The 14,996-nt window shown below is 36.1% G+C and overlaps 3 protein-coding genes across 7 annotated transcripts; 1 reads left to right on the forward strand and 2 right to left on the reverse strand.

Moving 5' to 3' along the window:
• Positions 1–131: 131 nt before the first annotated feature.
• On the reverse strand, positions 132–5,278 carry LOC102610860 (protein STRUBBELIG-RECEPTOR FAMILY 2). Its single transcript, XM_025093283.2, has 16 exons — positions 5,182–5,278; positions 4,490–4,622; positions 4,321–4,392; positions 4,168–4,233; positions 3,987–4,058; positions 3,812–3,883; positions 3,328–3,399; positions 3,162–3,227; positions 3,008–3,073; positions 2,628–2,911; positions 2,117–2,391; positions 1,752–2,017; positions 1,342–1,477; positions 998–1,137; positions 747–903; positions 132–632 (listed from the first exon to the last, which is right to left on the reverse strand). The coding sequence occupies exons 1-16, from the start codon at positions 5,276–5,278 to the stop codon at positions 447–449; spliced, it is 2,160 nt and encodes a 719-aa protein (XP_024949051.1). The 3' UTR covers positions 132–446.
• Positions 5,279–6,912: 1,634 nt separating this feature from the next.
• On the forward strand, positions 6,913–9,811 carry LOC102609939 (uncharacterized). 4 transcript variants are annotated; one of them, XR_003062609.2, is made up of 6 exons: positions 6,962–7,106; positions 7,549–7,627; positions 7,802–8,332; positions 8,816–8,881; positions 9,013–9,179; positions 9,547–9,811. XR_003062609.2 is itself a non-coding variant. In XM_006492824.4 (4 exons), exons 1-4 carry the CDS (start codon positions 6,969–6,971, stop codon positions 9,070–9,072), a joined length of 795 nt encoding a protein of 264 aa, XP_006492887.1. In that variant the 5' UTR covers positions 6,917–6,968; the 3' UTR covers positions 9,073–9,506. The 4 variants fall into 4 exon arrangements, 1 of the variants encoding a protein (XP_006492887.1); XR_372321.4 differs by lacking the exon at positions 7,549–7,627 and having other exon boundaries at positions 6,917–7,106; XR_003062608.2 differs by lacking the exons at positions 7,549–7,627; positions 9,547–9,811 and having other exon boundaries at positions 6,913–7,106; positions 8,754–8,881; positions 9,013–9,506.
• On the reverse strand, positions 9,801–12,938 carry LOC102610367 (squamosa promoter-binding-like protein 9). 2 transcript variants are annotated; one of them, XM_006492826.4, is made up of 4 exons: positions 12,739–12,926; positions 12,181–12,609; positions 10,867–11,006; positions 9,801–10,728 (listed from the first exon to the last, which is right to left on the reverse strand). In XM_006492826.4, the coding sequence occupies exons 2-4, from the start codon at positions 12,576–12,578 to the stop codon at positions 10,106–10,108; spliced, it is 1,161 nt and encodes a 386-aa protein (XP_006492889.1). In that variant the 5' UTR covers positions 12,579–12,609; positions 12,739–12,926; the 3' UTR covers positions 9,801–10,105. The 2 variants fall into 2 exon arrangements, with proteins under 2 accessions (XP_006492889.1, XP_052299447.1); XM_052443487.1 differs by having other exon boundaries at positions 10,891–11,006; positions 12,181–12,938.
• Between the last annotated feature and the right edge of the window lie 2,058 nt (positions 12,939–14,996).

Here is a 14,996-nt window from a genome sequence, read left to right on the forward strand (position 1 = left end):
CTCATTGGTTTGTTTTCTTGTTCATCTTTTTAATTAAAATTGAACTGAAAGACAGTTTCATGGTGCCAGTTATTTACACTCAGTCAGGCCTTGAATCAAATGAATATGGGTTAGACGTAAGAACATCCGTAACAGGAGATTCGATGACATTAGGCATATGGCTGCTATACGCAACAGATTACACGATAGATCAGATTTACAAAACCGAAGAATAATATCCCATCAGCAAAGTGAACAGTTTCAGTGAGAGGCACTCACTTTCAGGTTTCACTTAGCAGCACACCGAGAGAATCGGTATTTGGGATGCCAAGTGAGGCCTCACACTTAAAAGTATCCGAAAATTGAACTGAAGGGATGCGCAGATGCACCTCGAGTCAACAAGCTGACTAAAAATCTTTTAAGGAAAGAAAAGGTTTTGTTGCCGTACCAGTCAATCGGCTGTAACATCAGGCGGACATATAGCTCACTGTAGGTGAGCCCATGAATCGGGTCTGTGTGGAACGGAAAGATCTCTCAAATGGGTCAACCTCGGGATAATCAGCTCCACCGGTTTTCGACATGCAGTGCTTTTGTACCAGACGCGTCAGGGAATCCACAATTTCAGACATGGGAGGTCGAAATTCCTTCTCAGGCTGCTCGTAGTTTCATATCCAACCAATTGACATGTATCAGTTTAAAAAGGTAAGATGCCATCATAATATCAGGCGCTTATGTGACTCCAGGTGAAGAAATGAATTTAGTAGTACCTGAATACAAAGGGAGACAATATCAGCAAACTGGGAAAGAGACCTGGAGGAGAAAGTTCCTTTAATTCCAGGATCAACCATCCTCTCCAAACACTCACGGTCATGAAGCCGAGATGAAGCCCATTTCACCAAAGATTGCTCTTGTCTTGGCCTTGAACTGTATCACAAAATGAAGAAAATGGCTCACAGCGACAAAATAATGAGAAATTTTAGGGTGCACATATATATATATATATATATATAAACCATACCCATCAACAGGTGTCTTTCCCGTTAATAGCTCCAAAAGCAACACCCCGAAGGCGTATATGTCAATCTTTGTGTTATCGCTTCCTGGTTCCCAGTGTTCAGGTGCAATGTAGCCGGCGTTACTGACAGCAATTTCTGAGGCCTGTTCACATTAGTGTGCAATACATGAGTCTTTTTTCATACTTGATCTCTTATTTCTAAGAAACTTAAAACATTTTGTGAAGAACACTACTTGGGCCCCAGCAGTTTACTATAATCCCTTGGCGGTTTACAAGCTACAGATTTTGTTAATAAAATAAGTGCAAACGTGAAAACAATTCCTAAATGGACTAACCTTCAGTTTAACACTGTTGCTGGTAAGAGGCCTCAAAACAGCTAGCCCACTGTCACAGATAAGTGGTAGTAGTTCTTCATCAAGCAAGATGTTAGCAGCCTTGATGTTGCAGTGAGAGACAGGGGGGAAGAATTGGGAGTGCAAATAGCTGAAAAAAATCAGTTGGCATGAAAACGTCAAAACTTCAAGATAACACCGGATTTCCTAGTCCTATCTCAAAGGAAAAGCAGCATTTACTCCGATATTTATGCTGTCTATACTTGCAGGATGATGAAGCAGTCACCAATTACAGTGCTAGTCATTGTCATATATTTTAACAAAGAATGGTACGCTTACAAGTTGTTTCATTTAGCATTTAATGAAGTAGTTCTTTTCAGGGGATTCCCTTAAAATTTATCGGTAGATGATTGTCAAATACTTACTGCAAAGCGCGGGCAATGCCAAGGGCAATGTGGAGGCGAATTCCCCAAGAAAGTGGCTTGTAGATTTCTTTGTGCAGAGCATCAGCTAGGGACAAATTTCTGACAAATTCGTAGACAAGCAAATGCTGTCCATGATCCACACAATATCCAAGAAGTTTCACAATGTTTGGATGCCTAAATTGAGATGAAATCCGAATCACATCCATGAACTGTTCCTCTTCATCGAAAGATAGTGATGGCATGTTGATGTTCTTCACAGCCAAAAACTGGCAAAAAGGCAAGAAGCAAAGAAAGATGTTAAACACGGTATAAAATTTGAATGCTGTAGCAAATTACTAAAACACAAGACTAGTTAAAGTATATACTTGGCCATCTGGAAAATTGGCTTTGTAGACAGAACCAAGAGATCCCTTCCCGAGAAGATTATCTTCATTGAAGCTGTTTGTAGCTAGCTGAAGCTCTGCCACGGAGTATACTGTTACATTTTCTGGCAATTTACAATTCTTTGAGAAACTTTTTCTTCTGATAGTTGACTCCGTTTTAATGGCATGAACAGGAGGTACCCGCCTTGGGCAAAGAAAGAGTGGAGAGCTAACAGCCAAGATGCGGGGGCTTTCTTCAGGTCCAGTGGAAGAGAACTCTATAAACAAGAAAGAAGAAATTTGTAAATGAAATAATCAATGAGACGGGTATACTAGTTTATCCAACAAAGGAAGCCATGCAGCGTAAGATGTGGAGTAAGTCACAAGCTAACATAAAATGGTTCTAACCTACCATGAGCAAGGAATAATTTTACTAACTCTCACAGATTAAATCACAGATAAGAGACCTCACCTCTGGCTGTACTGATTGGTAGAGAATGCATTGTGCTAGTGCTCTCCAAGCTATTATGTCTTGCTGCACGGGCTTGATTAATACGGAATGCAATGAACAGTGCTGCACAGGTTGCCGCAAGAGCTAGACCACAAACTAGAAAAGCTATTCCTCCAGGGCTCATCCCTTTCTTGTGCTTTTGGTCGATGTCATTCGAGGGATAGTTTTCAACAGCACTTGACTGAGACGTTGGAGGAGCACTAAAATTACGCCTAATGGGTAAACTATCCATAGGAAAACTCCATGGTGGAGAGTTGCGATCTACATTGAACTTGTTGCCCCAAAACCTATTTACAGAAATTTTGAAAACTGATTAATTTGTAATTTGATGGTTAATAATGGCAGATAGAAGGTAATCAGACTTAAAAACTTTGGTCACATACCATAAATTTGGAATCGACTCAAACTGCTTAGGTATTACACCACTGAATTGATTATCTTCAATGTTCCTGGAGTCAGATATGGTTAAGCAAATAAAATAAGGAAATATGAGAATAAACTGCAAAATTCTGCACAAAACATTGAGAAGAAACTCACAGGTAAATGAGGGGAAGATCAGCAAGGTAAATAACTGATCCAGTGAAATTGTTGTTCTGCAAGAACCTTGAGATAAACAACAGATGGAAATCAGCAAAATATGCAACTGTAGAAAGTCATTTTGCCATGCACAAGAAGTCTTGAATGAAATGACATAACAACTTACAGTGCAGAAAGATTTTTCAGAGATCCAAAAGAACTTGGTAGGTCTCCAGTAAAGTCATTGTATGATAGATCCCTGTGATAGGAAAATGACTTCCAATTACGAAAAAGAGAGTGATCGTCATTTGACTGGTATCTTTATACAAAGCAAGGTGATGTAAGTAGTCCAAGTTAGAAAATGAATATCATGCAAATTCACAGCTATATAGAAGGAAAAAAGCACTTATTGCTTAATCAACATGCCATTTTGATACCTCAACCAGATCATTATTCCATTCATGCACACAAGAATAGCAATTCCCTTCACATAGTAAATTATAGCACAGTAATTGATAAAAACCAGTTCCCCTTCGTATGCCACTTTTAAACTCAAATTTTATAGGACAAGACCTGTTTAAAATGGTCCCAGTAAGGTATCAAGTTTGAACATATTTAAGTGCCTTACTTTCCCTCCGCTTGAAATGCAAGAAATTTGACAGAAAACATACAACTCTTTTAGATTCTCCAGGCCAGTAAACACACTGCCAATGGGTCCAGACAGCATATTGTGGGACAGATTCCTGCCAAAAAAATGAAAGAAAGAGACAAAGAAAAGATGAAATCACTGATGAATAATCATAAACCAAATAAGCAAAAAAGGTAGTCAAGAGATTAGCAACTCACAGATGTCTGAGACGTTTCAAATTAGGTAAAGAGTGTGGTATATTTTGGTTCAGTTTGTTGAACGCCATATTTCTGGATGCATAATGAAAGTAGAATCATCACATTTCGGAAACAAATCTGCTCACAAGTGATATGAGATTGAACATACAAAGTACCCAAATATACAAAGGAGGCATCTTACATATGAGTGACATTAGGAGGCAAGCCATTTGGAATTTCACCCCCAATGCTATTGGAGCTAACATCACTATAATAAGAAAACCAGAATAAGAACTAAAACAATAAGAACTTTCATATCTTTAATCCAATAAAGTTAAGATAGCTAATCACTTACAAATGTTTCAAACTATGGAGATCATGAAGCCTGCTTCCAAGATGCCCTGTGAGTTGTAGCCCAGGAATTTTACTACTCATAAAATTACAAAACAAATTAGCACTTGCCAAATTAGTTTATAGTCTAAATAGAGTAACTAGTTAGTATCAACACAGGCTATGTTTGTTACAGGTGTATCACAGATGACTCAGAACAATACACTCCAGTCCACAATTCTGCGCAAGGATCCCCACCATCCAATTTCCATTTATTCAGCTGTGATGGGTTGTTGAGGGCCTTGTACAGATCATGAAGAGCTGTGACTGCACAGGATTAAAGAAATAGTGTTCAGGTTACAGATTCTTGGTGTAAATCAAATTATTAACTTAGCTAAACTCATGATTAAAGAAAGCCAAACATAAGATTTGAGAGTATCTACTTCAAGAATCACATATTTCAATAACGTTATTTTAGAGTACAATATGTCACTTGCTTTCTGAAGACCTACTAAAAATCTTTTAAATGGTTCACTGTAAGCGCGTACACACTGAATAATTGCCTTAGTCGGTTATCTTATTTTCCCGCCAAATTTTCTGCCCAAAACTTGTGGAACATAAAAAAAAAAAAAATTCCTTGCTTCTGTTTGGCCGATAAGAAAATTGATTAAACAATTCCGAATCTTGACCATACCATTCTTTTTCCAATAAAAAAATGTGAGTAATCAAAGCCTGAACAATCACATTTTAGTTTCTTTACTTTTCTTGCATTTTCTCAGGACTCAAACAGATGTAAAAGAACGTTTTTACCAATAATAATCACCAATAAAATACGCAAATTTTCATAGGAAATACTCCATATAGAAATGGCCTATTACGATATTACCATCTAGTGGATCCGTAAAAGCCAGAGCCTGTGAACCAAGACTTGCGAAGAAGACAAGTACGGTGAGATACAAGGATAGATGGTACTTCTTGTCCATTTTCTCGAGAAAAAAAAAAATCAACAGTTTCCTGGAAAGAAACAAAGAGAAAATCATTAGTTAAACAAACGACTGACCGTAAAAGAAAAGAGAATCTAACGCCTCAAAAGTAAAATGTAAGTGCGAAGAAAAGTAATGAATAACGTACGGTCTGTTTTCTAGGAAAATGATATTTTCTCGAAATGAATTATAGTTTCTCGGGAAAAAAGTGTTAAGGACTTTTCACAGAGAGGAAGAGAGAGAGAAGGAATGAGAGTGTGGAAAATGAGTTGATTTTGTAACGAACCGAGAGAATCTATACGAACCGAGCTGAGTGTCCACGTCAGCAGAACCGTTATGGTCGTTGAGAGAATTTGCCACGTATTAAGGCCTTGTTTGGCCCCCTATTTAATTTCTCTGCTCTAGCCATTTTTTTCTTTTTTTAATTTTCATCCCTTTGACCGGCTATTAACTAAAACGCTTGACTCACTCTTTTTGTGAATAAGCAAATTAAAATTAAACAATTTATTATTTGGTTTTGAATATAAATATGAAATAAATATTTCTCAAACTAATAATCTTTAGATAATTGTTAACGTTTTATATTATCTTTATTGTGGCAGTTATACAACACCAATAAGTTAATTAGTAACACTGATTAGTGATATATCAAGTTAAATTTTATGAGTCTAAATATCGCCATAACACTATAAGGTAATCATTTATGAAATAATTAACTAGAAATGCTTGGCGAGGTAATTACAAAAATGTGGTGGGGGTCTAATTATCAAAATGGACATGCTATGCTATTGTATTATATTTTTATTAAAAATGTACTATAGTTATGATCTCTATAAAATACTAAATAGATACAATATCATTATTGATAATATGTCAAAGTGTAGAGAAACTATTTACTTATAGACCCATGTAATCAATGGTGGTTAAAGGGGTTAAAAGAGTCATTTCCTATTGATGAAAAGACGAAAAAACTATTGTTTCCATTCCATGGGATGGTGAAGAACAAGAGTAGTTTGTTAAAAAATTAAAAAATATATATTTTAGGTTCGAGATATCGGTAGGAGCAGTATAGGATTGATGATGAATTGCTTGTAGAAGAACCTTTTTATTTTTATTTTTTTTTTGTAGAATATAGTTAATTGACTAGTTAAATAATCATTGAAATACGTTTGATTTTGGCATAAGTATTTGCATTAGATTTAATTTTTTTATTACACATTAATGTAAATGCTATGTTTTTTTTTTTCTAAAGTAAGCAGTCAATAGTTAATTAGCTTAGTTTGAGGCTATCAGACTAAGACTTAACTCTATAGATTAGTGAATAATCTTTTTTAAGACTTAACTCTTAAATTCGAATCTCATGTAATGTGTGTATTTAATTAATAAATTTTTTAAAACAATTGCTTAATTTTAGGTATTACTGGAGCAACTTCAATAATTTATTGAATTAAGCCTAGTTTAACTTAATTATTTCTTATCTAATTTATTTTTTTAACACAAAATTTAATCTACCGACTAATTGCTTGAATAAAAAAAAAATGCCAAAAAAATTCAAATAAAAGATTTGACTGGGCATTCAATTACCAAACCGTTTTGGGCCGTCAAGATCCTAAACACTCAGCTCTTTAAGAAAAGGCCGCAACATATTCAGAAAAGCCCAGTCTCCTCTCGCGTCTCCCTCATCGCCGAGATGGCTGAAACTGAATCGACAAAGAAGCAAAGCTACCATGGAGAATTAAAAGAAGAAGAAGATGATGATTACATGGGTGATCTCTCTCAATTTATTGCTCCCGAAACTTCTAACCCCACAAAGTCTTCACTGAAGAAGGTCAGTTCGTTATTTTATTCAATTTAACTAAGATCCCATATTATTCTTTAGCTCTTACAAAAGGTTAAAGATTGCGTTTCAACTTTTAAGCGTCCAAACATGGCGTAAATTTCCCACTTTCAGCCGTTTTAAATGAAAGCAATTACTACTAGCATATTCACAATCTCTTTGAATAGCCTGATACTGCCTGATAGGTTCTTTAAAAAAAAAATAAATAAATATAAAATTAAAAAAATGGTCACTGTTTATCTGGCTGACAAGTGCTCTTAAGGTTTGTTCATGAAAAGGTTTTACTTAGAATCCTGTCTACACTAGGTAGTTCAATTCAAAACACTAGTTGATTCAATTGCATATCTAAAGAAAGGAGAAGCAAAGAGAACATATCAACCATTTTAATCTGTTTACTTCTATCCATTGGGACTAATAACAAAGGGGGTTTTAGGACATGCTTGGGATTGAGGTGCTCGACTTTTAATCCAACCTTCTGTAGAATGAAACCACTAGTTGCTGAGCGTAAGTGGGTGAGTAGTTGGTATTTGGTAAACGGTATCTGTGCATTTGCCAAATACTTTAGCTGTTGTGTCCCCTAAATCATGCGGAAGCACAACAATTAAAAACAGACAGTAAAATGTATGTTTTTGTTTTGTGTTTTGGGGGACTAAGCATAGTATAACAATTCTACCAATTATCTGCAGATCCAGAATAGCAAACCAGTTATCCAATCTTCGAAAAAGAAGTCAAAAGCTGTTAACCGGCACGAACAACGGAAAATTGAAAAGGAGAGAAAGCAACAGAAAGAGGATGAGCAAACCTTAGCGAAAATAGAGGCTCCGATTCCACAGTCTAATATTGGGTTCAAGTTGTTGAAGCAAATGGGTTACACACCTGGTTCATCCCTTGGTAAGGATGGTTCAGGGAGATCGGAACCAGTGGGGATTGAGATTCGAAGGTCACGAGTTGGGATTGGCCACGAGGACCCTTATAAGGAGAAGAGGAAGAGAGAAGAGATAGCGGCTGAGAGGAAAAAGCAGAAGGAGAATGCTTTGATGGAGGAGTTTGGGTCCAGGCAAAAGTCACTATGGCGGAGCCGAAGAGTGATCATAAATTTCAATAAGGCAAAGGCAGCTCTTGATCAATTGGAGAACAAAGAAGCTGTTCCGGAGAAGAAAGAGGATGATGAAGAGGGTGAACAAGAAGAAGAGGAAGAGGAAGAAATAACAGAAGAGGTGTGTTCTCTGGAATTTTTTTTTGTCATTCTATACTCTGATTTAGCTAGTTTGGTTTTTCCCAATCACTGTAAATTGTTATTCATTTGAGGAATAGGTTTAAATTAAGCTTCATGTTGAAGGGCCTCTGATTGAATGTTTAGTTGGATGCATTTCGGTGGTTAACTTCTCCCTTGGTCTTGTTGAAGCTGGTTTTTCTAGCTTCAATTTTACATTGGAACAGTAACCTTGGAAAACATGGATTATGGACTGTATTATCATTTATGTTCTATTGAGGTTATAATAGCATGAGCTAAATATTATATAGCATTACTTTATTCTCCCTGTTTTGATATGCATATCTGAATATGAGTGAGATATTCATATATCTTGCCTATGTGAACATTAAGTATGTTGTTCTCATGCTCATAACTTGATATAGTTGTATAGTGGATGCTTTTGGATGTCCCTGGTGGGTGATGATTTCACTGCTGATGGATGCAGGATTTGCTAGATATATTGTTGAAACTGAGAGATGAATTTCATTATTGCCTATTCTGTGGGGTTCAGGTAAGCTTAATAGTACTGTTGATGATATTTATAACTGATGTTTTTGCTGGGATTTCAGATCTGAAACACTAGTCTAAGCTCACATCATACTTGTCCTGATTGTATATGCATAAACCTTCTATTTGTTTCAGTATGAATCATCTGAAGCACTATCATCCAACTGCCCTGGAATTGATGAAGATGACCACTAGAGCACAGTAATACAGGCTGCCAAATGCCTGTTTGTTCAGCACACAAAATGGGTGTTGAGCTTGCACCGAGCAGGAGCTTGTTGCATAACCCTTTCATTCTTGCCAAAGTGAGTTTCTTCTGTGTCTTACAATGGTGCTTTTTAGAGTCAGCAGGTGCCAAAAGCAGAAAAGCATCAAATCCAAATTATTGGATCACACATATTGTCATTCAAAATTAAAGCTGCACTACACTCTTACATATTCGGCTACACATGTTTACTTATGGCAATTTCTTTTTACCCGCTTATCCCATAAAGAAAATTGTGTTGGTGAAAATTTTGTGATGTCACAGAACAGACCACTAGCTAGTAGCTTAAGTATATAACAATTCTTTTTTCTGGTTCCAAATTGAATGTTGTGTTCATCAATATTATATGGCTGATTTTATCTTTTTATTTACCATATCGAACTGTGATCTATATTTTTTTGTTGCAGAGCATGCTTTGCCGATTCTTATTATATATTTTACTCAAGGAATCTGATGTTGGGGTAATAAATCTTACATTACTGAAGTCTCTTTGTGGGAATGTGAGGTTGAGATTTCGAATAGAAGATTTTTGAGGCTTTGTTTGGCCATGTGTAAAAATTTGCCGTGGATTGTAAAGTTCAAAGTTTCCTTGTAAAGCAGTTTGAAACTTTCATCAGTAAATTTGACATCTATACTTCATACTCATCAAATTTCATGTGGATTAAAAGCTGAGATTTTTTATATAAAAAACCAGTAACGAATAGCCACACAGATAATGTCAGGCACATAGATAATAGACATTCGATTTGCCACTACATGGCAATTTACCATCGCTGACAGCTGCATATGTAGCTGCATTCCAAAATCTTCAAAAGACACAAACCTAGTCAGCTGGGTAGTATCCCAACAAATACAACACAAAAGGTCACATGCCCTACATACTCTAAGAAATTTATTCCAGAACACAGAAACAAACACAAAACAGGGAAGTGTCTGGTGCACACAAGTTCCATCAGAACCCGGCACTTAGAGGGACCAATGAATCTGCTGGTTGGAGTCATCATAATCCCTGGAATGCTGAAGTTTCATGTGTTGCCTACTCTGTTGAGACGACTCCAGCTCACCAGAAAACTGACTGTTAATGGGCACGGATGTTGGAGCCAAACCCAGTTGTGGGGCCATCTGGTGTGAACTGCTACCAGCTGCATTGCCCTTGAAACCCCATGACATGTTTGGATATTGATTAATAGCTGCTCCACGGGGCGATACTGGTTGAGTGACGGATTTGGTATGGGCATGCATTAAGTCACCCACTCCATGACCCGGTGTCTGGTTCTTAGAGCCCCATGGTTGATTTGACAGAAGAGAGAGAGCACAGTTTGAGTCAGCAACTCCTGTGAAGCATCCTCCACAAGGAATTCCAGGACCAGAGAAACCAGTCCCAGCTGTTGAACACTGAAGGTAACGATCAGGTGGAGGATCCTGAGAGTGGTTTTGCCATAGTGGCTGAGGAAGATGCCTTGCTGTGACAGTGGTTTGATTTCCAGATACCTGCTTGGAGACACTTGTCACTGGCCATCCATCCCTCCCACCAACCATCTGATATGCACTGAAGTCGATCAGAAATCCTCCACCTTGGCTGCTGTTCTCTGTCATTGCAACATCAAACAATTAAACCTTTCTTTTCCTATAATTGTAAAGCAGAACAGAAGGTTATACATTTCTAAATGATAACTGTAAAAAGCTACAAGGGATTTGAAAATGAATTTGTACTCATGATATCTAACCAATGACAGAGGAAGAGAGCCTGCCATAACGAGTGCCCAAAAATGGTCCAGAAGTTGGCTTCCTCCGGCGCTCATTATGGCCTGCCAGGCGCCTGCGGCAACTTCGTTTTCCTTGGTCAAACTCCGGAAGCTGATGAAATCTAGGAATGGACTAACAAAGAAGCTATTAAACTTGATAGATGAAACACACCAGCACCTATTATTTAACTTCAGAAATGCCATAAGAAGCAGAAAAAAGAAACTGACATACATTAATGCAATTTAAAATCAGGAGTTTCCACTAGTTTTCATGGAATAAGGGAAATCTTTCGTCTATATTTACAATGCTCAGACTATGACTGTTTAGCTGGTAAAATCTCTCATAATGATATTGAAATTCAGGAAACAAGATTCTAAAAATTTCTGAAATCAATTATTCTTGTCATTCTTGAAGGACATGAGGTCATGTTCCTGCAATTTATTTTAAAGTAACAACCTCGAGTTCATTGCCTTGTCCTATTTTTGTGTATGGAGATATTATATTATCCATGACACCAACCATTTTCTAGAGCATGAACATATTCTCCAGCACAAGACAGAGGGTAAGAGCCAAAAATTATAAATCAACTAGAAACAAAAACTTGCCAAAGACGAGATCGATTCCAAACTCCACAGTCTCTCCCCGTATCAAGTAAGTCACAAAATTTTGAAACACAAAACAACAAGCAACCATGTCCAGGATCAAGTATTCAAACCAATCCTCATTAAACAAAATGAAACTCAACTATATAAATACTGCACCCAATTAAATAAACTAATTAATTCAAAGACTTTGCTCGGATTAAACAAAAAAAATCTACAGCTACAGCTATTTACCAAAAAGATTCATTAAAACACATCGAAAAAGGTAGATAAGAAGTAACCGTCATATTATTAAGAAAGACATAACCTAACCCACCAATGAATAACTAAAGACAACTAACTTTTAAGTAAAAAACCGAAAAATATCCCTATAAAATTGAATGGAAAGAACCAATTAAACAAGCTAATAAAATTCAGAGCCTTCTTCCAGATTAAAAGCAACTAACTTAACAAATAAATCTATAAAGAACACAAAAACGATCATGATATGATTAAAAAGAATAAAAAGATATTGAAAACTTAACACAGCTCACTTCCAAATATCAATCTACTAACTCAGAAATATAACACACAACCCACCAAGAATTTATCAAAAAGTACCAAAAAATTAAACCAACTAAGTTTGCTAGCTTGAGATCAGAAATTAGAAAAAGTAAAAAAAAAGAAAAGAAAAAAGCAAAAGCATGAGCTGACCTGCTACATTGCTGGCAAAACCTCTGCTCAAGGCCGGCGACAGTGACAACAGGAGACTTTGAATGCATGCCACAAACTTTGTGCCTTGAATAGTAAGCTTTGGCATCACTCAGATCAACTTTACACCCCTCCACTTGGCACCTTGGTGGCTGCTGCCCACTAGTAACCATACCACCACCACCACCCCTCACCTTCCTCCCTGACCCTGAACCTGACCCTGACCCGGACCCAGATGATGACCCAGATCCTGGAAATGGAGCTCCGGCAGTACCGACATCCTCAAAATAGATTTTTTTGCCAAACTTCAAACCATTAAGTGATGGCTCAGCGGATGATAAGCCTGAGCCGGAGCCGGAGCCACCACCTGATTCAGCCAAATAGTCTGAACCCAGTTCCATACTGAAGCTTTAGAATCCATTCATTTTGCAGCTGTTGTGGGTCATTAGCAAAAATAAAATAAAATAAAATAAATAGAAGAGAGATGGGCTCGTCTAATTTAGTCTAGTTTAGTTTTTAGAATGGTTTAAAAGTGAAAAAGCAGAAGCCAAGAACTAGAACCTGACAGAGAGGTGATGATACTAGTGGCACTGGCCCATGCCAGCAAGGGAAAGTAAAGTACACTGTCAAAAGAAAAATAAATAATGGTAATAATGGTGCAAAAAAGCTGAAGAAAGAGAAAATCCTGTGGCTTAAAGTAGAATGAAAGAAATGGGAAAATGGTACTTTTATTGGGGGGGCTTTTAACGGGAGAGTTCATTTTTGGTTGGTTAGTTACTTGCACTTCTTAGTAGACAACTCAAGTTGCTTCAAAACACTTTGATCTCAACTGTTGTCTCAGTCAAATGTTTACAGTTTCTAGCCTCCTTTTTGCCCTTTCCATCTTTGATAATTTTTCTTGGAAATTTTAATTTATGAAATCTCCATCATCGTCATCATTCCAATGGCCCCGTTGAGAATCTCAATGGCTACTTTTCTTTTTAAAATATTGTGCACATTCTCAAATATCTATCCTCACTTTCTTTCTTTGCATTTGAATGGCAAAATAGTCACTGAACAAGTCAAATCAATTTATTTAAAAATCTGCAATGTGTGTGTGTTTGTATATATATATATATATATATATATATATATAGAATTGATGTAATCTATGTCCACTAAATTCTTGATTTGTAAAGATATCAACGTGACAACATTACAACAAAACACTAAAAATGTCTAGCAAATTTGTAATTTATAAGCATATTTTTTGAGCATTGTGTAATTAAATGAGCTTTTACATGGAGAGATTCTCATAAATATTACCATGAAGTGTTAGATCATCTCATTGATGGGAAGGAAAAAAGAAGGAAGTTAACTTGTTATTTTAACTCCCATTCATTTTTCAACAGTTTACAGAATGATACCAAAACATGCTCTAAGATTAAGAATCAAAGGGGATCTCTGTCTTTGAAATTATGGATTGCAATAATTGTATTGCTGGTGTAAAAATGGCAAACAGTACAAATTAATTAAAATAATAGTAAGAGAGGTGTTGGGCTATTTTTGGCAGTTGGTGCGGTGTGCATTTGTGGGTAAGCAACAGGATTTGACTGTAAATTATTCCATTTCAGTGAAAGTGAAACTGCCACTTTATAATTATGATGCCTTTATAAAATGAATAGAAAGCCTATACGGACCCCTATGGCTATGGAAGAGATAAGCACGACCCATGTAGCCTAGGTTAGGTAGTAGTTGATGCTTCAGTTAGGTAGCTCACTACTCACTAGTTTGGTTGGTTTGGTTACAACAGTCATTATGCTTTCTTTCTTTCTTTCTTTCTTTTTTTGGGGGTGGCAATTATCAGTCATTCACAGTAATTTTTATTTTTTAACATAATAATAATGTACTTATGATATATTATAATCCAGGTAAAAAGTGAAATGTATTAATTTACTCATGAACAGCAAATTTACAATAAAATCCTGATCTGGAGTCGACACAACATTATTTTAAAGCAATTAGATATAAATTCTTTCTTTTTTTAAATGAATTATTCATAAATCTGCCCAGGCTTTCGGCTTAGACAGCCTCGGATTGCATCCCAAGACTGGGCCCTAAAAAATTATTTGGTCCATCCAACGGGATTGAACCAATAAAAAAAATCACTCAATTATTTCCAAACTCAGGAAAAAAAAAAAAATATCAAATTAGGCCCCTACCTACAATATTTTGTTGCCTTGAAGCAAGACCGATCCTCCGATCCTGATTCTGAATCATGCTGCAAATATGGGTGGTAAAATTTCTCCCACATTTTTTTTAAAGTAATTTCTCCCACATTTGAATACAAGATATAAATTTTTCACAGTAAATAGTTAATAAATATATTCTGTAATAAAGTCCCATCTTGAGATGACTTCTCAATTCTTTTAAATTGATGTCTTGTTTGACATTAAGATGTTGCAGCTTTAGAATTACGTCTATTTACATAAAGAAAGAAAGAAAAAAAAAAAGGTGTGGCCTGAAATTAAATCTAAATTTAGCTTTTAAATAATAATTTAAATAAAAAATAAGTATGCGATTAAATTTAATCTAACTTTCAACCAGTGATCTGAACGGATTTGACCTCAGGCTTCTTCTCCTCCACTTTGGGAACAGTGACGGTGAGGACACCATTCTCCATTGACGCCTTAACTTTAATATTCACGAAAAAACTCAAACGGAAAAATAATTTATACTATTATATAGTTCACACTTTATTCATTAGTTTTATATCAAATAATTATTTTTTAGGTCATGCATCATCTATGTTTTATATATATTTATTTATTTGTTTGTTT

This window comes from Citrus sinensis, chromosome 6, assembly GCF_022201045.2.
Source record: "Citrus sinensis cultivar Valencia sweet orange chromosome 6, DVS_A1.0, whole genome shotgun sequence".
Taxonomy (NCBI): Eukaryota; Viridiplantae; Streptophyta; class Magnoliopsida; order Sapindales; family Rutaceae; genus Citrus; species Citrus sinensis.